Source organism: Amphiura filiformis, chromosome 2 (genome assembly GCF_039555335.1).
Source record: "Amphiura filiformis chromosome 2, Afil_fr2py, whole genome shotgun sequence".
Classification (NCBI taxonomy): domain Eukaryota; kingdom Metazoa; phylum Echinodermata; class Ophiuroidea; order Amphilepidida; family Amphiuridae; genus Amphiura; species Amphiura filiformis.
In genome coordinates, this window is record NC_092629.1 from 12545214 (window position 1) to 12569463 (window position 24250).

A 24250-nucleotide genomic window follows, 5' to 3' on the forward strand; every position below is an offset into this window, starting at 1 on the left:
ATATTGCTTTTTATTGTATCTCTAAATGTTATGATGAGAAGTATATAAAAGTATACATTTGCAGAAAGGAAATGATGCAAGGAATCTAACTAGCATAACAGATTCCTGCAAAAAATAACAGTTTTGGAGAAAATCTCATAATTTGATTTGACTTTACCGACTCGAGCAATGAAAACCAAATTTTAATATTTTTGCAATTTGAGGGAAAATAAGCCAAATACACGCAAGTTCGCATAACACAAAAAATAAGTATTCAAATCTTGAGTACAGGCTATGATTTTAGTTGATTATGGAAAAGATTAGAAAATAGGTTTTCCAAAATTTAAAAGTTATAACTTGAAATTAGTCTTTGTATACAAGTCTTTTGGCTGCGGATTATCACAGCCTACAAAACCTCCCTAACCCCTATTTAAAAAAAATGACCAAATATTAAAATTTGACTTTTATTGCCAAAATTTAAAAGTTATGATTTGAAATTAGTCTTTGTACACAAGTCTTTAGGCTTAATTGTCACAGCAAACAAAAAACGCCCTAAACACGGGTGTTTTTAGCCCTGATTTCCAAAATTTGACCAAATATTAAAATTTGATTAAATTAACTAAAAGGAGCTATGTTTCACTTGGCAAAACAGGATAATGTTTTTTAATCCAAAAAACTAGTGCAGTATTTTCGAATGAGGAGGATGTTTCTCTTTTAATTAATATTTTCATGTCCTTTGTTGTGTGATAAGAATATTCGACCTTATTTTTTCCGTTCATATCAGACCGGAAACACACGACTATCTCACCTTCGAATAGTTCACTTTGCAAAAACAAAACCAAAGATTACAAAATAATTAAAGCATAGTATATTTACTAGGCCAAGGGTTCTCAGATGAATTCCTTGAAGTGCCACTTTTAAATAAATTTAAACATAATTAGGTCCTAATAATTAGCCGCTCCGACTCTGATATGATACTCGCGTTGCATGTATTTTTCTGCAGATCTCACTCCGCCAAATTAAAGTAGAGATGTGTTAAATTTGTGGGACCTGAGAGCACATTAGACATATCGAATTGCATTCTTAAAACGAGGAATGTCCTGATGATATCAAATACTTTAGATTTTTTGAAATTCGCGATATAGTACACATTTTATGGCAAATGTTTAAAAATTAATATTTTTGAAATTTAATAGTCCTCGAAGTAAATTGTATAAATTTAATGATATGTAGGGCCTACTTTAAATGTACTGGGATGAAAAGCATACGATCAATTCAGGTTTTAACATTATACTAATCATGACCAATCCAAATTTAGCCAAAATTATGCACATTTCTGCTCATTTTAATGCTTGTCTTAATAAAACTTAGGCCTAAATGATTTTTAGGGCGCACAACCGTCACTGAAATTAAGGGCGCACAACCATATAATACTTTTTGGTGGTGTGAAATCTGAACCTTCTTTCTATTCTAACTTTTTGTGGACAAAAGAGCAGCGAAATTTGTATAAAGCAAAAGAGATGCCTATTTCTCAAAACAGGTATCAAAATTCTTATAAAATGGCAAATATTATCACCATCCGACCATTTGCAGACTGACTAGGTTGGCGATCGTGCCCGATGAAACTTGCCAATTGGGCCGCCAGCATCATAGGGGGAGGGGTGGGGTGGGGGGGGGGGGGAACTGAGCATGTGAAGGCAACTTTCAAGGGAGGCCAAATTTGACAAATATTGATATAAAATTGGATCGATTGAGCCCATATTTATTGGTCGAGCTACGAGTTTTAAAATATTGGACGAGACGTAGTCGAGTCCAATATTTTAAAACTCATAGCGAGACCAATAAATATTGGGCGTAAAGCATCCAATTTTATCATTATTATGTTTTGGATCCAATATTTTCCCACACTTGGACTCATCGAAACATAATAATGTCAAAAATTGGCTGAAAGTACACAAAAAATACATAAAAATCTACGTCGTAACAGAATAAATAAATTCATCTACGCTCCCGGCAAATACGGTCAAGCCTCCCCGTCGTAACAGAATAAATAAATGCATACGACATTGTCATGTGATGTAGTATAAATTGGCCTTGTTACACAAGCTTTGTCCTTTCGTGAAATTGTTCCAGTTACTGCTGTAACTAACTTGCTATACACGTCAAAGAGGTACCATTATACGACGCCATCGTATGAATCGTTCTTTATAATACTTTTTTGTACATCGGTGCGGCCTAGAGTGCCTAGCAATAGGGTAAAAATTCGCTTCATACAGTAAATTCAATGTTCTTACGCCAACATTTTTGAGTGTATGCCCACTTACTCGGTCCAAGGAAATAATAATTACTAGGCGGTTACCCGTATTTGGCGGTTCTCGGCTGGATTACCTGACTGATTGTGACTGTAGTCACTGTACCCGCCAAGTTTCATACCCATCCGACAATTTTTACTTATTAGTATTTGACCTCATGTGACCCCTGGTGACCCCTAAATGACTTTCCCAAAATTTGGCTCGAAATGGTGACTGTACCCACCAAGTTTCATGCCCGTTCGACAGTTTTACTAAATTGACCTCGGATGACCCCTGGTGACCCCGAAATGACCTTCCAAAATTTGGCTCTAAATGTTGACTGTATCCACCAAGTTTCATGCCCATACGACAGTTTTTAGTAATATGACCTCAGATGACCCCTGATGACCCAAAATGACCTTCCAAAAATTTGACTCTAAATGCTGACTGTACCCACCAAATTCCATGCCCATACGACAGTTTTAAGTTATTTGACCTCAGGTGACCCCGGATGACCCCAAAATGACTTTCGAAAAATTTGGTTCTAAATGTTTACTGTACCCACCAAGTTTCATGCCCATCATACGATAGTTTTAAGTTATTTGACCTAAAATGACCCCTGGGTGACCCCAAAATGACCTTCAAAAATTCTGGCTCTAAATGTTTACTGTACCCACCAAGTTTCATGCCCATACGACAGTTTTTGCTAATTTGACCTCAGATGACCCCTAGATGACCTTGGGTGACCTTGACCCACTAACCAATACAAACTTGTTCTGTGTGGGGTCAAGCTGCACCCACCCACCAAGTTTGAGGAACGTGCGACCTCCAGTCTCCGAGAAAATAGGCGGACAGACAAGACTACCAGTATTATTATATAGATTCTGCAGTTTTTCATCGGGGGTGAGTGAGGGCAGTGACTTGTTTCTACTGACCAGCTTCAAGGGGCCGAAGTCTAAATTCCACGGTCCTCATTTGTCAATTGTTAGTCACATTTTGTGTAATTTGAATGACACTTACTCGATACCGTCCTTTTATTCCCTGAACATTTATGTCGGTGAATGCGCCCCCCGTGTGGCCATTTTGTTCCGACCTGTAATAGTTTTGAGATGCATAATGGGCCGAGGAACATCCGACTAAGGCTACTGACAATAGCCCGGTGACTGACCTCTCACTGTGTGTGAGTGAGCATGGTATGCGCCATGAGGTCATCTGCTTTAGACTGCCTCCACGAGTGGTCTACGCTGCAAATTATTTGATAAATAATTTCATAACATTTCACTGGAACATGCTAACATTTTTCTTCGCATTGCAATAAACACTTGAGAAATTTATCTTAATGATATAAAATTGATGTTTATTAGTGGATAGCAAAAGGTGGCACTTTTTGATCCAAGATAATAATAAACTCACCAAAACTCATTTTATCGATGTGCAGGGGAATTCCTAAGGGACCGTTCACAAACACTTCTTGGGGGCCTGATGCAAAAAAATCATCGCGAAAATTTTTCGGGGCCCCCCTTTCGAGTACTCAAAAATTTCAGGGCCCCCCCCCCCTTTTTTTGACATGAAAATTATGGGTCAACCCCATAGAAAAGCATATAAACTCAATTTTTCAAGGAAAATTTGTGGTCATTTTTTAGGGCCCCCTTAGGCCCCCTAACAAGTGTTTATGAACGGTCCCTAACAATGGAAATCAATATGGGTTTTTTCCATGCTTGCCTAACTTAGGTCATGCAGTAAAATAGTGTTGCTCTTCATGCTACCACTTTTATGCTCATACTGTGGCCAAGGCTTTTTCATATACGGTGCAAAGGGGGGGGGCCGGGGAAGCAACGATTTTTGGCGGGACGAGAGGGGGTTAGCGATTTTCAGTGGCAGGCCGAGAGGAGAAAAAGCGGGCCGTTCGAAAATGTTACCCCCGGGGGATTCATAATTATTAAACAGCCCCTAATGCATGACCATAATATTCAACAACTTAAATAATAGCAATACACAACGCTAAGTCTTTTGACATCCAATCGTTTTAATTATTAAGAACCAAAACGTGTGTCAATATTTATCATTTGTCAGAGACAGATACTGAGTTTACCTTTAACATGTTTAACTATATATTATATAAAAATATAAATATGCCTTATGGGTTTGGCCGATGGTGGTCACATGGATACAAAGTAGTCGACAAGAAAAATCTCCGCAACATTTCTAATAAAAAGTAACACGTGGATGGCTTACCCGGTCCAGGAAAGACCCCTGTTTTAGGATACGGAGCTCCCACTTGAGCTCTGAATTTTATCAAAATCTGTTACCAAAGACTCATTCCTCCCATGTCGGTTTTTCAGAAGATTGTATGCTTAATAAAATGTTATTATTTATACCAGATATAAGCAAACTTTTTTCCAAATCCTTTTTGGTCTTGATCATGTTGATAGAGCATTAAGCAATCATAAAACATTTTCAAAGAGGCGCAAAACGGGTACCAATAAAACCGTGTTCAAAAAAAAAAAAGGAAAAAAGCCATGCACAAAGCATTGTAACATAGGCTAATATATATTTTAATTTTATACATTGTGACTTCTTGAATAGAACGTTTGAAAAGTCTTTCTCGACAGTTAACATGTTAAATCGATTTTAACCAGACATATTCTCATCTTCTCTGATTTAAACGTTATTATAGGCCTACTCTTTTTGAAAAATATTTTTTCATTAGAAAGAGTAATCTGCTTATGAAAAAAATATTTTTTCATCAGAAAGAGTAATCTGCTTATGGAATTACATTATATATAATTAGACTTTAGAAATGATCGAATGACGTAATATCAAAAGAGGCCGGCAAAACAGACGTTACACATCTTAAACAGACGGATTTTATACACTACAAAATGCATGCTGGTCAAAACAAATTTATATGTAGGCTCATCTGGGTTTTTTTAAGGGTAGACATTATCTAAATCAATGTATTATTGAAAAATAACACTTTTGATTATAAACTTTGAAAACTTGCTTGATTTATTGTTGTTAATGAGTTTTGTACGTTTTACAAAAGTGTTGTTGTTACAGTCCTCTTTACAGCATAATTCAAGAGTCACAGGACCTACAAAAGTATATCTGTCATATTTGAATTCTTCTACACGCTCGCTATGAAATGATCAATGCAATTTTTGCCAAAGCTCATTCGCAAGATGCTGTAAACTACCAAATCGCAATAGTTTAAAATAGTTGCTAACCTTAAACATCTGCTTCCCACCTGACTCAATTACAAAAATTCAATTAATGATGCTTGTAATGCCTACTTTTCTAAATATTCAGCGAGAGGAAATACGCGATGAGTAGCATCATCCATCATGTCCATCCACCAGGAGTTTACAGTTCTGTTCATACGGTCATTTCGGCTGGTGCCTTCATATGAGAAAAGGAATCTTCATAAGGGATCTTCCCCGAGGTGTTCCGTGATAGTTTAATAAAGCGATGTAGAAGAAAACGTGTTAAAAGCATATAGTGTTTGCCAGTAATAAAAACTATACGCACAAAAACTATCGTTATTTAAATTCACTTAAAAAAAAGACAATTTCTTGATGAAACTATAGCACTACATTCAAAGCGTTAAACATTTCTATACCTAACTAAATTCCATATTTCTTGATTTGAGGAAGATTTGGCAATTTACACGAAAAATGGTGAGATTTCCAAAATGTTAAATTAAGCTATTATATCATGTGTTTCATGTCGATTATTATGGTTTGATTTGAGAAAGATAAGGTAATTTATATTCACCATCTATCCGCTTCGGTACGGTATATACTGTCTATATATTCCAAAAATACAAAAATCTGAATTTTGGTTATTGTTAAGGTTCTGCTTCAGCAAATCGCTGAATTGTCTTTTATGTCCGAGACTATTTTGTGCCTAGGTCAAAAACTTATATCCGTCTTATTGAATGTTATAAATTAACTTCTTCAAGAAACTGTCTCTTTAATTCAATTCAAGCGTCTACTTTTTGAAACGTGCCCTTAATCAGCATATGTGCTTTGAATTAAAGTTCGCAGGTCTTCTTTTCGGAGAAAACGCCCATCTTCTCTGTTTATATCAATGACATTGCACTCGGTCCATTTGTTTGGATACAATTTGCATAACAAATGAGTAAATCTTGTTTATTATCCTTGACAACAAGAAGCATCCTGTCTTGGTTAACGTCTATACACATCATTAACATGTTTACATTTGTTCATTGCGTAGACGTTTCCCAGTCTGTATCAGTTCTGCTGATCGTTTCCGGACTAAAGCACTTTTTTCCAAGGCGGAATCCGTCCTTTCTTTCAGCCAGGCAGTACGTTTTCCAATGTCCCCTTTGGACCCTGTAAGGAGGTGGGAGAAACGAAGAGGAATACCAAATTCAATAAGTATGGCAATCCTTATCTTTGATTATTATTATTATAAAATACACGTATATCTTCAAAAGGAGGTAGTTGGACGTAAAGTTGATTGTAGAAAACAAATAAATAAATAAATTTTACAGCACTTCCTGATCATATGATAATCTTTACAAACATACATGTATACAAACAAAAAACATAAAAATATACAAAATAAAACACGAATCAACAAACAAATACAAATAAATTAACAAATACATAATTATACATATTCATGAATCAAATAATTATTAAATGAAATTTAATTAATTGATTTAAAATATATCATCAAGAAAGAAATGAACAAATTATATTGAAGCAAAAAAGTGGATTTATAGGACTATTTTAGCCTTATTTTGGAAGTTACTAAAATCTGAAATACGTGTACATGCACTGTGGTGCACAATCATCATGTATACCAAATAAAAATTGCATTTATTGGTCCATATTCATTAAAACCATTTCTTTGATCGCATGTACATGCCACTTGTCCATTTTATTCAAAAGATCGGTTACTGAACTCTTCAACATAATAAAGACATAAAATGGAAACAGGAAATAACAGCCATTTATGATTATTTATTAAATCAACCTTATCTAATTAGGCCTATATAATGACCAAGAATCTTGCATTGTCAAAGATGATACCACAAAACCGTTCATTTGTTCGAAGCAAATATTTTGTTCAATCTTCTGCTCCCATTTTACATGCATAGCTTGCGGTGTTCGTGTCTCTTAATTCTTGACTTTTAACAAAATCAAAATTTGAGTCACGTCTGTCCTACAGCAATTTACAAGTCAGTTAATGCGAATTGTGAAGCACGCTGATTCTGACAATTTTCTACTATAAACATGTCTAAAGATTAAAGTCGATTTTCATAACATATCATGTAGGCCTATAATACAAATTTTATGACAAATTATTAAAATATGATATTTTTCACATCTTTGATATATAACATCAGTCCTCGAAGTAAATTTTATAAATCTAATGATATATTCTTAAAGTGTATGTAGCTGGGAGAAAAAGCCGACGATCAATTGAAAATTTTGACCGTTCATAATGAAGATATGGATTTGTTTCCCCAAAAGACCTATTTTTTTGGTGTTTTGGGAAAAAAATCCATATCTTTAATACGAAAGGTCAAAATTTTCAATTGATCGTCGGCTTTTCATCTCACCTACATACACTTTAAGTATAAAGCATCAGATTTATAAAGTTTACTTCGAGTACTGTTAAATATAAAAAATGTCAATTTTTAATCATTTGCCATAAAATGTGTACGGTATTACATTGCGAATTTCAAAAAATCAAAATTATTTGATACCAGAAGGACATTCTTCGTATTCAGAATGCAATTCGATATGTCTGATGTGCTCTAATGTCCCACAATAAATCCTGTCCAAACGTTCATACCCCATCCCGTAACACAATTTAGAAGATTTCATTTTCATGTACTCTTGGCACTGGAACAGTTTTCGGCACCTGGCAGCAAAACGATGAGGTTCTTTTTTATTCAAAATTATCTGGGGTTAGGCTCCCTGATTAGAGTTCCACAAAAACACTTGCAAGTGATTCATACCTAAATAGAACTTGTTTAAGGGATCGGATAGCAAGGTTTGCACAGTATTTTTTATGGGAAATGAGAGCACATCAGGATCCTTCTGATATCAAATTATTTTGACTTTTTAAAATGGGCGATACACTGGCAAATGATAACTGTAGTAGGTACACTCTAAATTACAAGTATTTAAAAATAAATCCTTAAAGGGCAGGTCTATTGCAAAAACAACATCATATATATCATTGGCAAGCTAATATTATGTAGGCCTATATTTTGTAAAATATAGCTGTTCGAAATCCTAAATTTGATTGGCTAATTTTGGACAATACCGTGATTTGTATATATATTTTATTGTATTTCAAAACTTTTCAACAGGGTCTGCTTTTCAAGTAACATTGGCAACTGGAAATCCAAACATTTCTTTTACTGAGAATGTACTCATCTATGAGGTTTGCACGCATTTTCTGAATAGCTCATTCTTGGTCTCGTTTGATCCATGCGTTCAACTACAAAAATTAAACTGGCTTTAATATTTCAAAGCCAAGATGACACCGTCAACTAATTAATTTTACATATAAAACATGATAAATGGGTGGGTGGTATATGTATAAACAACATCTTGTCGTTGCCATAATAATGCATAATTGTCAATCAAATTACCAATGAGCAATGTCTTCAAAGCTGGTTACCAGTGAAGATGCACTTACTCTCACTGAGTCATCAATACGCTATAACGGCCTCCACCCAATATTAAATCAATGAACTCTATACATATGCTGGTACTCTAGTTATCAATAAAAATATTATTCCCTTTCAATAATTTTGAGCCTTATTGTTCATGTTCAAGACATGTATTTCCGACTCCACTTAAACCCTATATAAATTTGAATGGGTTTCCATGTAGCTTAAACTTTATTTATATTTTGGAAGAAAATGACATTTTTGTATTTTGACAAGACAACTCAAAATCTATACCACTCGAGGAGGGGGTTAATCAATTTAATCATAAATGTTGCAAGAATCCATGCAAATAAATCAGATTAAGGGGGTACTACACCCCTGTGGTAAATTCGTGACTATTTTTGCATTTTTCTCAAAAAAATAATAACCCACTGGTAACAAAAGTTATGTATATTATTGGGGCAAGAAATCCAATTACTACACTGAAATTTCAGTGACTCAAGACAAGCGGTTCAATATATATGATAGGAAACGAGGTATATCCTAGCGGTACCTTATTTCTTATCATAAATAACGAACCGCTTGTCTTGGGTCACTGAAATTCAGTGTAGTAATTGGATTTCTTGCCCTATAATATACATAACTTATGTTACCACTGTGTTATTAGTTTTTGAGAAAAATGCAAAAATAGACACAAATTTATCGAGGGGTGTAGTACCCCCTTAAAGTATTAAAATGGGCATATTACTGGCTGCTGACATTTTCTATTCCCATCTTCTCTGGCTACAGTATAAAATGCATATCAATATTATTTATCTATGGGGCGAGTTTTATCTGTTGCGACCAGCTGTATTTGATTAATCTAGTATTTTAAATTACAAATTTCAGATGTCACAGTTGATAAATTATCTCATCTTTTGTAGAACAACGGTGATATTTTTGTTTTAAGCTGCCACACATGATCGTAGTTAAGCAGTAATTTCATTTTAATTAAAATAATGTCCTATTCCATTTTGATGGTCATATACCATTTTTATGACAAGATGGTGAACATTAAAAAAAAAATGCTCGGATAATTACAGAATGAAAATTAACGAATAAAACAAGGTTGTTTGAATATTTTAAATTGAAAAGGCAATATAATATAAAGCATGATAGGTCTACGTGATGCACGTGGTATATATCTGCCTAATCCAGACCTGAAACAGGGTCTTTATATTAAAAAAAAAAAAAAAAAAAAAAAGGGGGTGGCTGAAAATGCTGAAAAACAGCGTAAATGGCTCAAATTGGGCTAATTGAGCCATTTGAAACACGTAAATTTCAGGAATAAAAAAAGAGGAAATCAGCTGAAAAGAGGAAAAGTTTCAGGTCTGCTTATCATTCATTCAACATGAGAAATTGCAATTCCTTAAATATAATTTTTGTAAATATGTTACATGTTTTTTTTACAAACTAAAATTACATTTCAGAATCATCACAATTGATTTTTTTTTTGAAAAAAAGTTTGATAAGCATAATATGAACAGAAAAGATTGTCACTACCATAAATTGATTATAAACTTTAGCTATATTTTCATTCTTTTGTTTGCTTCCGTGTTTGACTTGCTTTGTTTATGTATTTTGAAAGCAGAACAGGCTTTAAAAAATCGTGTTTTGTGTTTATAACGCAGAAATAACCGTAATCAATATATTTAAATATTTTTATACTTACTTTTTCTTTTTTCTTCAGCAATACTCTCCAAACTCTCCGAGCACAACGCCCTATGCGGACTCCACCATCTTTGACGTGGTGACAGATTACTCTCGTCTTCAGTAGATAGCCTTGTCTTGGTAGGAGTCCGAGATACATGACCACCATTAATATTATTATGTTCTGTATGAGTTGGGCTGCTTTCTGTAGATGTACCATTGGCCTGTTCCGTAGCAGTAAAACAACTAGTACTTGCTTTTAAGCTGTTGTTTTGAGAATTCCCCAATACACATTCATTGTCATCATTGTCTAATAAATTTTGGTAGTCGAATTCGGCAGCTATACCACTATCGTCCGTAGCAGTACTTTCTGTCCTATTTGAATTCAAACCGTCTGTTTCATTAAAAACATCATCTTGTTCTACAGAATCAATCTGTAAAGTCTGTTTTGGTGTTGTAGTACCGTCTTGTTGATGAAGTGATTTATCCGCCATTTGTGGTGAGGATGGCTTTTCAGCTTCAATCTCGTCGCTTGGTTCCGACTTCATTACGTCTGTCATGTTGTGTTCAGGAGCCATTTCATCAGCGGCCAACAGTAAACAGTCAACCTTTAATACTCGAGTTACTTTCTTTATTATACACAGTATGAGGTCCTACCACGATAAAGAATTACTCTGCAGTCTGGTAATAAATTCGATTTATTATTGTATAAGTTATACACCTCAGTAACAGCAGAATAAACACATCCTTAGTTCATACAAACACACGTATACTGTCCAATGCCGGTTTCCGAATGATGTGACTACTGACTAGCTTGATGTCCTTCTGCAATAATGTAATTATCTGCCGAAACATCCGTGTGTCAACAATGTGATTACAAGAGCAACACGCCAACTGGCTTATCAATAATCCATTCTTAAATGGGTGCAAATTCCACATAACTGACCCATTGATAGTATCAATATTGATTTATCGAAAATAGATAAATGTATAAAGTTGTTGTGTGGATGACTAATTCCGTTGTTTTCGTCCTCCTTTGATTGTACACATTCAAACTGTCCAACATCTCCTTCAAACTCCTTCCAGACGCATCTGCATTAAACTATAATCTCCTATAAAAAATCCTTTCGTAGGTTACATTGAATATGTTTGTTCCGCAGAAATATTAATGCGATAATGCAATAAAATTAAATGATTGTCTGTATATAAAATTCAGGTATTTTCCCATGCAGTATTTCAACACACTACTGTCATTGATCAATCATTCATACGAACTCCTTCAACAATGGACTGAATGGAGCTCTTTCAAATGGTTGTATGCCAGAACCAATATAATTAGCAGTGTTGCCGAAATTGGGCGCGGTGAGGCGCTGGAATAAACAACAACGGCAAAATCTTGGAATCAAAATTTCGATTTGTACTTTGAATATTCTCCCAATTTGAATATTATATTCACCAAATTTGAATATATTTACCAAATTTGAATATATTTACCTGATTTGAATACATTTACCCAATTTGATTATACCCATTTTGAATATGTATTTAGCCTCAGATTTTATTATGCTAAATTGCTAACGAATTAGAACTTAGAGCGGGTGGCTAGACAACTTAGGTCAGAAGTTTACAAGATGAGAAATATACTTTTTGAATTTTGAGCCAGGTATTTATATGCAAATGGGACTAAAACTGTACTAATTTAATTACTAAACTGACAACAGGGACAGGTAGACACAAAGTTTTAGACTCTCAACTGATACAAACGAATGGTAATTGCTTTAAAGGCTGAGTTTTACCAGTTGATAGTGTTGGAGAAAATTCATATTAATGAGCTCTTTTTAGCCATTTTCACTTATTTTTCTGGTAGGCCTAAAATCAGAGAAGATAAGATGCAAAAAGAAACTTTGCAACACTCCAAGTTTCTGCAAAATGAAGCATCCAATTTGTCTCATATTTAAGAATGCAAATGAGATTCTGTTCTGAGCAATTTTGAATTTGCCTTAAGGGGTACCGGGTGGGGTATGAACGTTTGGACAGTATTTATTGTGGGACATTAGAGCACATCAGACATATCGAATTGCATTCTGAATACGAAGAATGCCCTTCTGATATCAAATAATTTTGATTTTTTGAAATTCGCAATTAAAAATTGATATTTTTGATATTTAACAGTACTCGAAGTAAACGTTATAAATCTGATGATTTATTCTTAAAGTGTATGTATAGGTGGGATGAAAAGCCGATGATCAATTGAAAATTTTGACCTTTTGTATTGAAGATATGGATTTTTTCCCAAAACAGCAAAAAAAAAATGAGGTCTTTTGGGGAAAAATCCATATCTTCAATATGAAAGGTCAAAATTTTCAATTGATCGTCGGCTTTTCCTCCCAGCTACATACACTTTTAAGAATATATCATTAGATTTATAAAATTTACTTCGAGGACTGTTATATATCAAAATGTGAAAAATATCAAATTTTAATAATTTGTCATAAAATTTGTATTATTTCGTAAATTTAAAAAAATGAAAATTATTTGATATCAGAAAGACATTCTTCATATTCAGCATGCAATTCGATATGTCTGATGTGCTCTCATGTCCCACAAAAATACTGTCCAAACGCTCATTCCAGATCCCTTAATTGTTCATTTATCTGCAGTGGATTTTTGACCAATTGGGCGTAAAAGTTGAGCACAAGTTACATGCACCATAACCTTTGGTTGACTCAATTTGTTTTCCTTGTGGTTGCCAGACCGAGACCTATTGTACTATAACCAGCCAATCAGAAATGGCTATATAAACACAATAGGTATATTATTGTTTTGATATTTAGTAGTGAATGGCAGTGACTTGATTGATCGTTGACGGCACAAATTACCTCCGCCCTGCTACCGTTTGTACACTGATTGTTTATCACTCTACACCATTTGACTAATTAACAATTTTGTTAATGTTATTAGTATATTACCAATAATAACATTATTCATAGCAATTACATCAGTAGGCCTGTCATGCAAAATAGACACAAAACGACAAAATCACGAAGAGACATTTTCATATTGAAGCGGATATATTTTTTCTAAATTTTGGCAGATGCTTCATTTCCATTATCCCCAATATGCAAATAATGGGGTAGGGTTATCTTATTTGCACTTTGAAAATATTGAATGAATGTAGCTGAATGATTGTTATTTCTGGGATTAGGCCAATAGGCCATATACAAATTTCATGGTTAAACATTGTTGTAAACTTATATATAGTAAGAAAATTATTGTAGGACTATGTGTGGTTTATTTTTAAATATTATTTCAAGTTACAAAACTATAATTAAACTTAGAGCGTCTATAATTTTGTATTATTCAAAATGAAAACAAAATATTTACCAATACGGTTTAGCGTTTAATCTTTTATTACTTTGTATCCTCTTCATTTCGATGTAAAATTATGAAAACAACATACTAACAATTATGAAAAAACAGATTGGCATCGGCCGGGAATCGAACCCGGGACAATTTCTTGAGCAAGTATAATTACTACTACACCACTAATGCTTCTGACAGACAAAATGTACAAGCAGGTTTACGTTTCACCATATCTTAAATTCATATGCACATAAGGGACCGTTCACAAACACTTGTTAAGGGGAGCCTGATGCAAAAAAAGGGGGAGGGACTTAAAAGTTTTGACCCTCCTAAGGGGGGCCCTGAAAAAAAAATTGACCACACCCGGGGAAATTGAGTTTATATGCTTTTCTATGGGGTTGACCCATAATTTTTCATGTTAAAAGGGGGGGCTGAAATTTTGAGATCTGAAAAGGGGCCTGAAACATTTTCGCGATGAAATGTTTTTCATCAGCCTCCCCAACAAGTGTTTGTGAACGGTCCCTCAGGCCACAATAAAAAATATCATCACGTCCGGGTTTTCGAAAAGGGGCTTTTTATTTTCTAGTTTTTATTGCAAAATCTTAGAGCTGTTTTAGCGTAAACAATAATGCCTGGAAAAAAGAGGTATTTTTATTTTGTTGTTCTGAGAGGTATAGCCCCCCTACAATGATCACAAACCTTCCAAAAGTGTGTCATGTATAGCAAGGCTATGAAAATCATTTCAACTTTCTAGACATATTTTTGGAAAAGTTGAACTGAATTTCAAAACTTAAAAATATAATTGAAGAAACCTCAAAGAATCAAAAAAGGAAGCTGGAGGGGACGTTTTTATTTGACCTAATGCCCCCCCCATGAGATGTATGATGCACTATTATAAAGCTGCTTTCCATAGTCCAGAAATTATATGCGACTCTATTATTATGATCAGACTAGACCAAGCAAATACTATAATGCGTGTTTGCTAAATAAAGGGAAAAAAGAAGAAGAAGAAGAAAAAAAAAAAGATAAACCATAATTCCATCTGAATTTCTTTCTGAATCAACTTTTTATCTCATCATTCATGAAATTTAGGAAAGCAAAACTACTGCGTCGGCCGGGAATCGAACCCGGGACAATTGCTTGGAAGGCAACTATGTTAACCACTACACCACCGACGCTTGAAATCGTTATGAGAAAACTTTTGTATATAATCTCAAAGTTTGCTGATTATGCAGCATGTGTTTATCAGCTGTTTATCGTGTTTCCTGCTGCTGGTGAGTGGTGACCTCAATTGACCTGACACCCTGGAAGAAAGTTACTTGTAAGTAACCATGGGAACCCGACAAGCATTATTTCACACAGGCATGCACATAAAATACACATTTCTTCCAGACTTTTAGGAGAGAATTTAATATAGATTCAAGGTTTCAATAAATAATACAAAAGCATGGAAAGTAGGCCTTTAAATCGCATGGTTTGGTTTTTAAATTTATATGATATTCTTGATGACAGGGATTTTATGGAATTTTAAATAAAAATTTTCAAGTCATATATTTTCAATATATTTTCAATATACATTAATTATACCATATAGTACTAGTACCTGGATGAATGCACGCGAAAATTGCAATTTTAATGCTAAAATGGGTTTGGTACACTTTGAATTAAAACATGACATTTATGATGAAAATTGTTAGACAATGATGCCAATGAAGGTGTATTAGGGAATTCTCAAAACAACAGCTTAAAAGCAAGTACTAGTTGTTTTACTGCTACGGAACAAGATAATGGTACATAGTCCAACTCATACATAACATATACTTACCGTACTATAAGGCATAAAATTAATGTTTTGGTTCTCGTCCAGAGGATTTTCAAGAATGGATGAGGGAGAGGTTTTTTTCCCAATCCAATGTAAAATGAGCACTGTCACGGTAGTTTTTGGTCTTTTCCAACAGCGCTCGAAGAAACGGTGATGCCCCCTTTTTGTCAAATGTGAGATTCTGAGGGATAAACCCCCTAGAGTACCACAAAAAGACTTGGAAGTGATCCTTGTTCTCTAATAAACTTATTTATGTATGAACATTTCATAAATCATTCCAAAGTCTAAAAAAATCCCAGAACTGAGGAGGGAGGGTACGGTCTAATATATCTGGTCCTGCGTCATAAACTGGTGTGCCCCGCAAAAAGGTGGTTTTGTTACATTTTGATGTGCAGCATGCATTTCAAAACACTGTTTCTTGAGTATGCCTTCACTTAGAAGATTCATTTAGGTCTTAAGGTGGTACTACACCCCTGGCCAATTTTGTACCTATTTTTGCATTTTTCTCAAAAATTATAGCGCATTGGTGACAAGTAAAATATGTATATTATAGGGGCATGGACTACAACTACTGCACTGGAAATTTTATTTCAGCACAAACCGCAGTTGTGGAGTTACAGTCAAAAATGAGGGAAAACCAATATTTGATCAATAAATCAATAACTACTTGCCTTGAGTTGCTGAATTTTCAGTGCAGTAGTTGTAGTCCTTGCCCCTATAATAAACATATCTTACTTTTCACCAATGCGCTATAATGTTTGAGAAAAATGCAAAAATAGGTACAAAAAATTGTCCAGGGGTGTAGTACCACCTTAAAAGGAAGCTAATTTGTTCTATCATGTAAGATGCTGTTTTAAAATAAGGGTGATTTTGGATTTGGGGAGGCGGATTAGGGGGAGGGAATCATATCTGAAATTTGATCTAAAACCCCCATTAAAAATTTGAATCTAATAAAAAATGTCTAAATGAACTGCCAGACCTCCGAACCAAGTAACTAATTACATAAGGTCATTTAAAAGACTACTACTTGCTTAGAATTATTGTATATGTGGAAATAGGAGGGGGTCAAATACCCCCCTACTTTGCGGGGTTTATTTCCCGCACTCTCCCATTTTTGAACAGATTTTCATAAAATAAAAATAAAAGTGTCAAAAAAATGCACAGAAGGATGAACCGCTTCAAATGAGACCTGTAGGTAAAACATTTGAAACATTTCAATTTTTTACTATGTAACACAACTAAGGTACCCCAGTTTATGACACAGAACCATCTCGGACTCCTAATTAAGGTTATTAATTATTTTAAACTGTTGTGATTTGGTAGTTCACAGCATCTTACGAATGGTAGTGAGCTTTGCCAAAAATTGCATTGCTCAATTCATAGCGAGCGTGTAGAAGAACTAAAATATCACAGATATACTTTTATAGGTGCTGCGGTTCTTGAGTTACGTTGTGAAGAGGGCTGAAACAACAACACTTTCGTAAAACGTACATAACTAATTAACAACAATAAATTAAGCAAGTTTGCAGAGTATACGATTTGTAGAATGAATTTTTGCAAAACATCAAGGTGTTAATTTTCAATAATATATTGATCTAGATACTGAAAATCGATTTTTAGGTTGCTTTGACCAACAATATCTCGTCTACCCTTAAAAAGGCAATTCAGGTTTCAATTGAGTACCCCCCTATTAAAAAATGTATGGATTCTGTTTGCAATTTGATAGAGATGTCTAAAATACACAATTAAAATTTTGAAAGTCATGATCTTTTGTCAACTAGTGGCAAAAATCCTTGAAATCCGACAAATGAATAGGAGAAAAATTCCAAAACCCTCTATTCAGACAGGGAAGTGCAATCTCTGATTCAGACGATCAAAACAAGTGTGCGAATATCGTAATACTTACGACATTCATTCAAAACTGATTGCTCTGTGTAAGCGTGGGAAGTGTTGTCCTACAAATTTGGCAGATTCCAATTATAACATTTCTGTAAAAAATAGATTAGTATTTATTTTCCATAAGATGTTAACTTTTACTGTCAGATATGTGCCCTTTTAATTTTGAGCCGAACAAGCGAGGTAAATCATAGAAAATTGGTATTTACTACTAACGCCAATGCATGCATACTCCCGCAGTTGTAATACGGTACGATCCTCTGGGGTGTGTGTGTATGTATCCCGCACGCCGTGTACGTACTGTGCATACGTGTTCGACTAATATTTCAATCGTAATAATAAAACGACAGTTCCGTATGGCAAGCCACATCATTCATAAATGCGAGATTTGCCCGCTATACTGGTCGAGGAGCCCGCTATACTGGTCGAGGAGCACGCTATACTGGTCGAGGAGCACGCTATACTGGTCGAGGAGCACGATATACTGGTCGAGGAGCACGCTATACTGGTCGAGCAGCACGCTATACTGGTCGAGCAGCACGCTATACTGGTCGAGTTTCACCACGCCGAACGGCGAGTTTCACAACGCCGAACGGCGAGTTTTCACCACGCCGAACGGCGAGTTTTCTTTGACGTCGATCTAAAATATTCACGTAGTATAATAATAATAGGCCTACACGTAGTATAATAATGTTTAAAAACAATTTTGCAATATGAAGGCAATATCGTGTTTTACAACCCACTGTTTTTGGCTCCAAAGTTGGACTCACTAGCTTACTGAAAATTGGTCGCTCTATGAAAAATTACAGGCCCTACATTTATATATCAGGTTTTGCCCTTTGAAAATGTGACTGAAGTTCTGTTTAATGTGTAAAAATGGAAAATAAATTGGAAATATCACAAATGAAATTAAAAGAAAATTGTGCTGTGTTTTAATTTAAAGGTTCTTCTTTTCTTTTTCGTATTAGGCCTATAAGTTAACGTAAAAATGTTGCCGCTCTTTTCTAGTTACCGGTATTCCTCTTATCATTCTTGACCAGATAGCTCGTGATTCTTATTTATGTGGCCCTTTAAGTATTTCTTTATTTTGGTTTCAAGTGTAGGCCTATATAACATCATATAATATCATCATATACATTTCACTTTTTTATGATTTTTCATTATTTTATTTTTAATTCTTAATTGTGGGCATCCTCTCTGATGTGGTCTAAATGTTTATTACACAATAAAAAGTGCTTGTCAGGAATGTGCTTTGAATTATTGAAGGAAAACACATTTTTTGGGAAAACTGGATTTTTCTTTTTTGAAAAGAAAAATAGACTCTTTTAATTTTTGGATTAAAAGAAATAGGCGTAATAGGCCTACATAAAAAAAGGGTAAAGGTAAAGGAGTTGATCCTGTATAAACAGCGATCGGAGTGCCCATATCTCTTTCATTGGCGATTGGGCCAGACTCCTCCATGTAATCTTGCTATAGGGGGATCGCTACACCTCCTCTACAGCGAGTCTGTTACCTTCCCAGCATTTAAGAATGCCGCTACCCATATAAACACCTGGGTGGAGAGGAGTAATCGAGATAAAGTGCCTTACTCAAGGGCACAACACGATGGCGTCGACGGGGCTCGAACCCGCAACCTTTCGATTATGAGTCAGTGCCCGTTCCGCTAGGCCACCGTGCTCCCTACATATAGGCCTATTATGGGTAGGCCCTGCACATTAGGATCGGTCGGTGGAGTAGGCCCTACAAGTAGCCTACAACCAAACATTTTTTGTGGTCTTTGAATGCGGCTTTCCTTGTAATGCTGCAGTACTATCCGGGGAAACAAAGTAGGAAGATAGGCCTATATGAGACTAAAACCCATTGAGACTAAAACCATGGGCGGCACATCCCCGTATACATGTGAGTACCCGAGGGGGGGGGGGGTGTTTAAAGGGCAAAAGAGTGCGCACGAAAAATGAACAAATTTCAGAGCATACCGGTTGACACTTAACCCGATCTTCAATAAATAGGCCTAACATTAATAAATAACCTGACTGATTGAATTTGCAACTAACATTGATTTAGGGGTTCATTCATAGGATTTCGGACATGATCGCTTAAACACTCGTAGGCCTATAAATCAACGATCATGCCCGAAATCCTATGAATGAACCCCGTTCATACAACATTCTGAACATTGTTCAAGTAGCAATACAAATAATACGTGTGCCCCGGGCGCCACCCTTAGGGTCTATCATTTTTCCGTTTACGTACCGGTATAGAGCGACCAATTTTCAGTAAGCTAGGGAGTCCAACTTTGGCGCCAAAAACAGTGGGCTGTTACAATATTGCAGACAAGTTTTCCAAAATTGTTATTAAACATTATTATAATCCTACATGTAGTATTTTTCGTGAACTATAAGTATTTTAGATCGACGTCAGAAAAACTCGCCGTTCGGCGTTGTGAAACTCGCCGTTCGGCGTGGTGAAAACTCGCCGTTCGGCGTGGTGAAAACTCGACCAGTATAGCGTGCTGCTCGACCAGTATAGCGTGCTCCTCGACCAGTATAGCGTGCTCCTCGACCAGTATAGCGGGCTCCTCGACCAGTATAGCGGGCAAAACTCGCATTTATGAATGATGTGGCTTGCCATAGTTCCGGCGTTTTATTCATTCGTAAATGATACACCACGCTGATTTCTACGACAGTAAGCGTGTTTGACGTACACATATTCGTGATATTACGAATATGACGTTCCAACGTTTACGCGAGGCAATGAATGCTATCCTCTGATACGCGAAGTGGTATTTGACGTATACTTCAAAAAAGTAATAAACATTTTTCTTTATCCAACAAATCTTGCTTAGATCGTGATGACTACAATAGATTCAAAGATCAAACGACTCTACAATTTGTAAATAACGTATGAAATAGACCTGAAACACACAGCACCGATGTGCGGCTTATAGGCTATATCATGATTAGATCACGATAAGACAATACAGCAGCATGACTCGATGCAAATGTGAACTTAAACATAATTTGAATGCCAATTTGGGTGTAAATCATACAAATACAATTTGATGTCATTCTTTCGAAGTGTGAATGTGAAAACTATAATAAACCTACTCTCGATTCCGGAAAACATAAATTAAAACAGAGAAGCGATCGTGCGGATAGGTTAGGAGACTGATGGATTTAGTCTATCCGCCAGTCCTAAGGCCGTTTCACGGCCCTCCAGGAGATGGTACTTCAAATACATGTAGCTAATTTATAAACTGTCAGTATATAGGCCTATATAAATTACAGATTCATGTAAATGCCTTATTTTGTCTTAAATAGACGGCTTTCGGCTGAACCACTATAGCAGGCTATGTTAACACATATGACAATGACAAAGGTAGGCCTACCAAAATCTGAATTTGGATGATTTTTACGATCGTCCGGATGAGTATGGACATTTAAAGATTCATTTGCTTTATGCCGAAATGACTTGGTCAAGTCTACTTGGTGAGTAATCTTGACAAGTATACATTGAATATGATGTCGACATGATCAGATTATTTAAAGGAAGTGTCCAGCAATCACAACATTATGTCTTATATGTTAGAAAATTAATTATCAAGCACGAATCACATGGTTTTATTTAAAACAAAGTCATATTAAAACCATAAAAACGAATAAAAACAGCCATCTCTCAACACGCGATATTCAAAATTACCGCGCCGAAATTGTCTAGAGCAATGACGTCCTAATAATTCAATGAAGCCTGACGACATTTGAGCACAAATAACCATGACGTCACTGCTCTAGAAAATTTTGGCGCGGGAACTTTGAATATCGCGTGTTGAGAGATTGCTGTTTTTATTCGTTTTTATGGTTAATATGCGTTTGTTTTAAATAAAACCATGTGATTCGTGCTTGATAATTATTTTTCTAACATATAAGACATAATGTTGTGATTGCCGGACACTCACCGTAAATATTACACAGCCCCTAAACTAAGTGTTGGCAGGATCATCAAGTTCATCCTATTTTGCCATTTTTTTTGCTGTGGTAGAGGTGTTTCACAGCCACATTTTCAGGATGCTGACCCCCTTTATATGAGTGTATTGTGGAGGGAATAGTGACACTCTGGCACAGAATCAGATTGAGTGTACTGGTTGCCAGAAAGTAGGGGCAAGGTGAGAACTTATATGACAATTTGGGGAAGAAGAGCAGAACTTGGCACCACTTTATCACCCAACCCAGGCTGGTCTGGATGGCGGCTGACTGGATTCAGATGTGCAGATTGGTAGAAGATTATTATTATTATCATTATTATTAGGCCTATTATTATTAGATTATTATTATTATCATTATTATTAGGCCTATTATTATTATTATTATTATTATTATTATTATTATTATTATTATTATTATTATTATTATTATTATTATCATTATTATTGTTATTATTATTATTATTATAAATACTATTAATTTATTTAGGTAAAATTTAACCACTGGTTACATCATCATTGAGCAATATAAAATGTTACCAAAAATTACCAAACTTTAACCCAAACTTAATAACGTGATAATATAATCATATTCACTACCGCATCATGTAAAATGATTACAAATTCTCTTTCAGGATCCTCGACGTTTTGATGTGAAAGCAACATAATCGATCAATCACTCAAGAATACGCAAAGCACAGCTTCTTAAATAAAGACTGCGTCGGCCGGGAATCGAAACCGGTACAATTGCTTGGAAGGCAACTATGCTAATCCAGAGAAGCCTAATACATCTTCTCTGGTTTTACCACTACACCACCGACGCGACACCTCTGATAGCAGAGAATGCAAGTTTTCTAATATTTTCAATTGACTATGCACAGAACATTTATGGAAAAAAAGTTTGGATAAATCATAATTCAAACTGGAACCATTTGATACCAACTAATAGACTTTCATCATTCATGATATTTCAAAGAAGCAAAAGCACTGCGTCGGCCGGGAATCGAACCCGGGACAATTGCTTGGAAGGCAACTATGTTAACCACTACACCACCGACGCTTGAATGCACAATTTGAAGACTTTTGCTTATAAAGCCAAAGGTTGCTGATTATGCACCATGACTGTATATTCATCAGCTGTTAATATCCGGTTTCCTACATGCTTCTGGTGAGTGGTAACCATGGAAAACCGACAAGCATTATTTTATTAGCGCGGATATTTTAAGTCGGCACTCCCTAAAAATCTGCGAATGTTTCTTTAATTGACGGGTTGGCCTGCTGCTGCTATTGTCATGTGAATCTCGAAAGATATAATGTAAAATCTATTATATCTATAGGTTTTTAAAAAACCCTAAAATTACAAAACATTTCTTTTCAAAACTTGACATATATTTCGTTGATTTGAACAATTTAAAAACCTGTGAATAAATGATTTGTTTTCCTACCCTTTCAAAGTTCTTTTTGCTCTAAATATTTTAGTTTTGGCCGCAAATAATTACATTTTTCAAAAATGATGTTCACGGAAAAAGTTGCACTTTTCACCTATACATGTATTGTAAAAACATTCTCGATATCAATGTTTTGATTGATTTAGTGGTGTTTTTGTTTTCTATAAATTTTTTGGTATACGATAACCCAGTCACCCATGCAATCATCTTGCAGTATAAAACAATGATTCATTGATATGTACGGGTTTTTTCTAGAAGGTTTTATTGAGCCGGTGTTTCCAAAATGGTAAAATCAATTTAGACGTTGTAAAAGGTTTCTTTGCATAACTTAACATTCATTTTGTTGATTTGAAAAATTTAAAAACTTGTGAATAGAGGAATCATGCTGCTACCCTATCAAAGTTATCCTTCTCAAAATCCTTTTGTTTTGGTCAAATATAATCACATTTTTCAAAAATGGTGCATTAAAAAAAGTTGCATTTTTCAACATCCCATACATGTAATGTCCAAAACATTCTCATATCAACGTTATGATTGAATTAATTGTTTTGTTTTCTTTCACCTTTCTGTCTCTGTCACCCATGCAACCATCATTTTTTTAAAGCAGCAATTTTGGAAAATGTGATTATTTTTGGCCAAAACAAAAAGATTTTGAAAATAAAGAATTTTGGGAGGGTAGGAAAATGATTCCTTTATTCACAGGTGTTTAAATTTGCTGAGAAAATGGCAATCTTGGCAAGCACTTTAAAAAGTTTTCTTTCGACATCGATAAAATTTGATCGTGTTTTTTTTTTTTCAAGTAACTTTTATATTTTGTATATTATGTATATATCATGGCTAGTTTTTTTTTTTAAGTGTGTGAGTAGAATATGAATCCTTTTTCTTGTTTGTCTTCTGTCCTTTTGTATGTTTTGTATGAGTGTGAGTGTTCGTTGTCTTCGTCCATAGTATTTGCCTCGTCTGTCTCTCTTTGTACCTTTGCTCAAAAAGAATATTGATTATGTAATTATTGTTCATGATCGTTGGGAACTGATGGCTCATTATGTATGTCTTTTCTCCCTCCATCAGTTCCAAGCACAGGGAATAAAAAAAAAAAAAAAAAAAAAGAAAAAAAAAAGGTGTTTA

At 35.0% G+C, this 24250-nt stretch overlaps 1 protein-coding gene and 2 non-coding genes across 3 annotated transcripts; all 3 read right to left on the reverse strand.

Annotated features, from left to right (window-relative positions):
- Nucleotides 1–4276: 4276 nt before the first annotated feature.
- On the reverse strand, nt 4277–11416 carry LOC140145895 (uncharacterized). The gene is made up of 2 exons (XM_072167612.1): nt 10640–11416; nt 4277–6625 (listed from the first exon to the last, which is right to left on the reverse strand). Exons 1-2 carry the CDS (start codon nt 11193–11195, stop codon nt 6486–6488), a joined length of 696 nt encoding a protein of 231 aa, XP_072023713.1. The 5' UTR covers nt 11196–11416; the 3' UTR covers nt 4277–6485.
- Nucleotides 11417–15086: 3670 nt separating this feature from the next.
- Nucleotides 15087–15158, reverse strand: Trnag-ucc (transfer RNA glycine (anticodon UCC)). Its single transcript has one exon. It is a non-coding gene; the product is annotated as a tRNA-Gly (tRNA).
- Nucleotides 15159–22665: 7507 nt separating this feature from the next.
- Nucleotides 22666–22737, reverse strand: Trnag-ucc (transfer RNA glycine (anticodon UCC)). The gene has a single exon. It is a non-coding gene; the product is annotated as a tRNA-Gly (tRNA).
- Nucleotides 22738–24250: the final 1513 nt, after the last annotated feature.

Excerpts from the sequence above, each read along its gene's own strand:
- LOC140145895 (XM_072167612.1), bottom strand. The coding sequence starts at position 11,195 with ATGGCTCCTGAACACAACATGACAGACGTAATGAAGTCGGAACCAAGC. Across the intron at positions 6,626-10,639 it reads TGCTGAAGAAAAAAGAAAAA|GGTCCAAAGGGGACATTGGA; the intron begins GTAAGTATAAAA and ends ACCTCCTTACAG.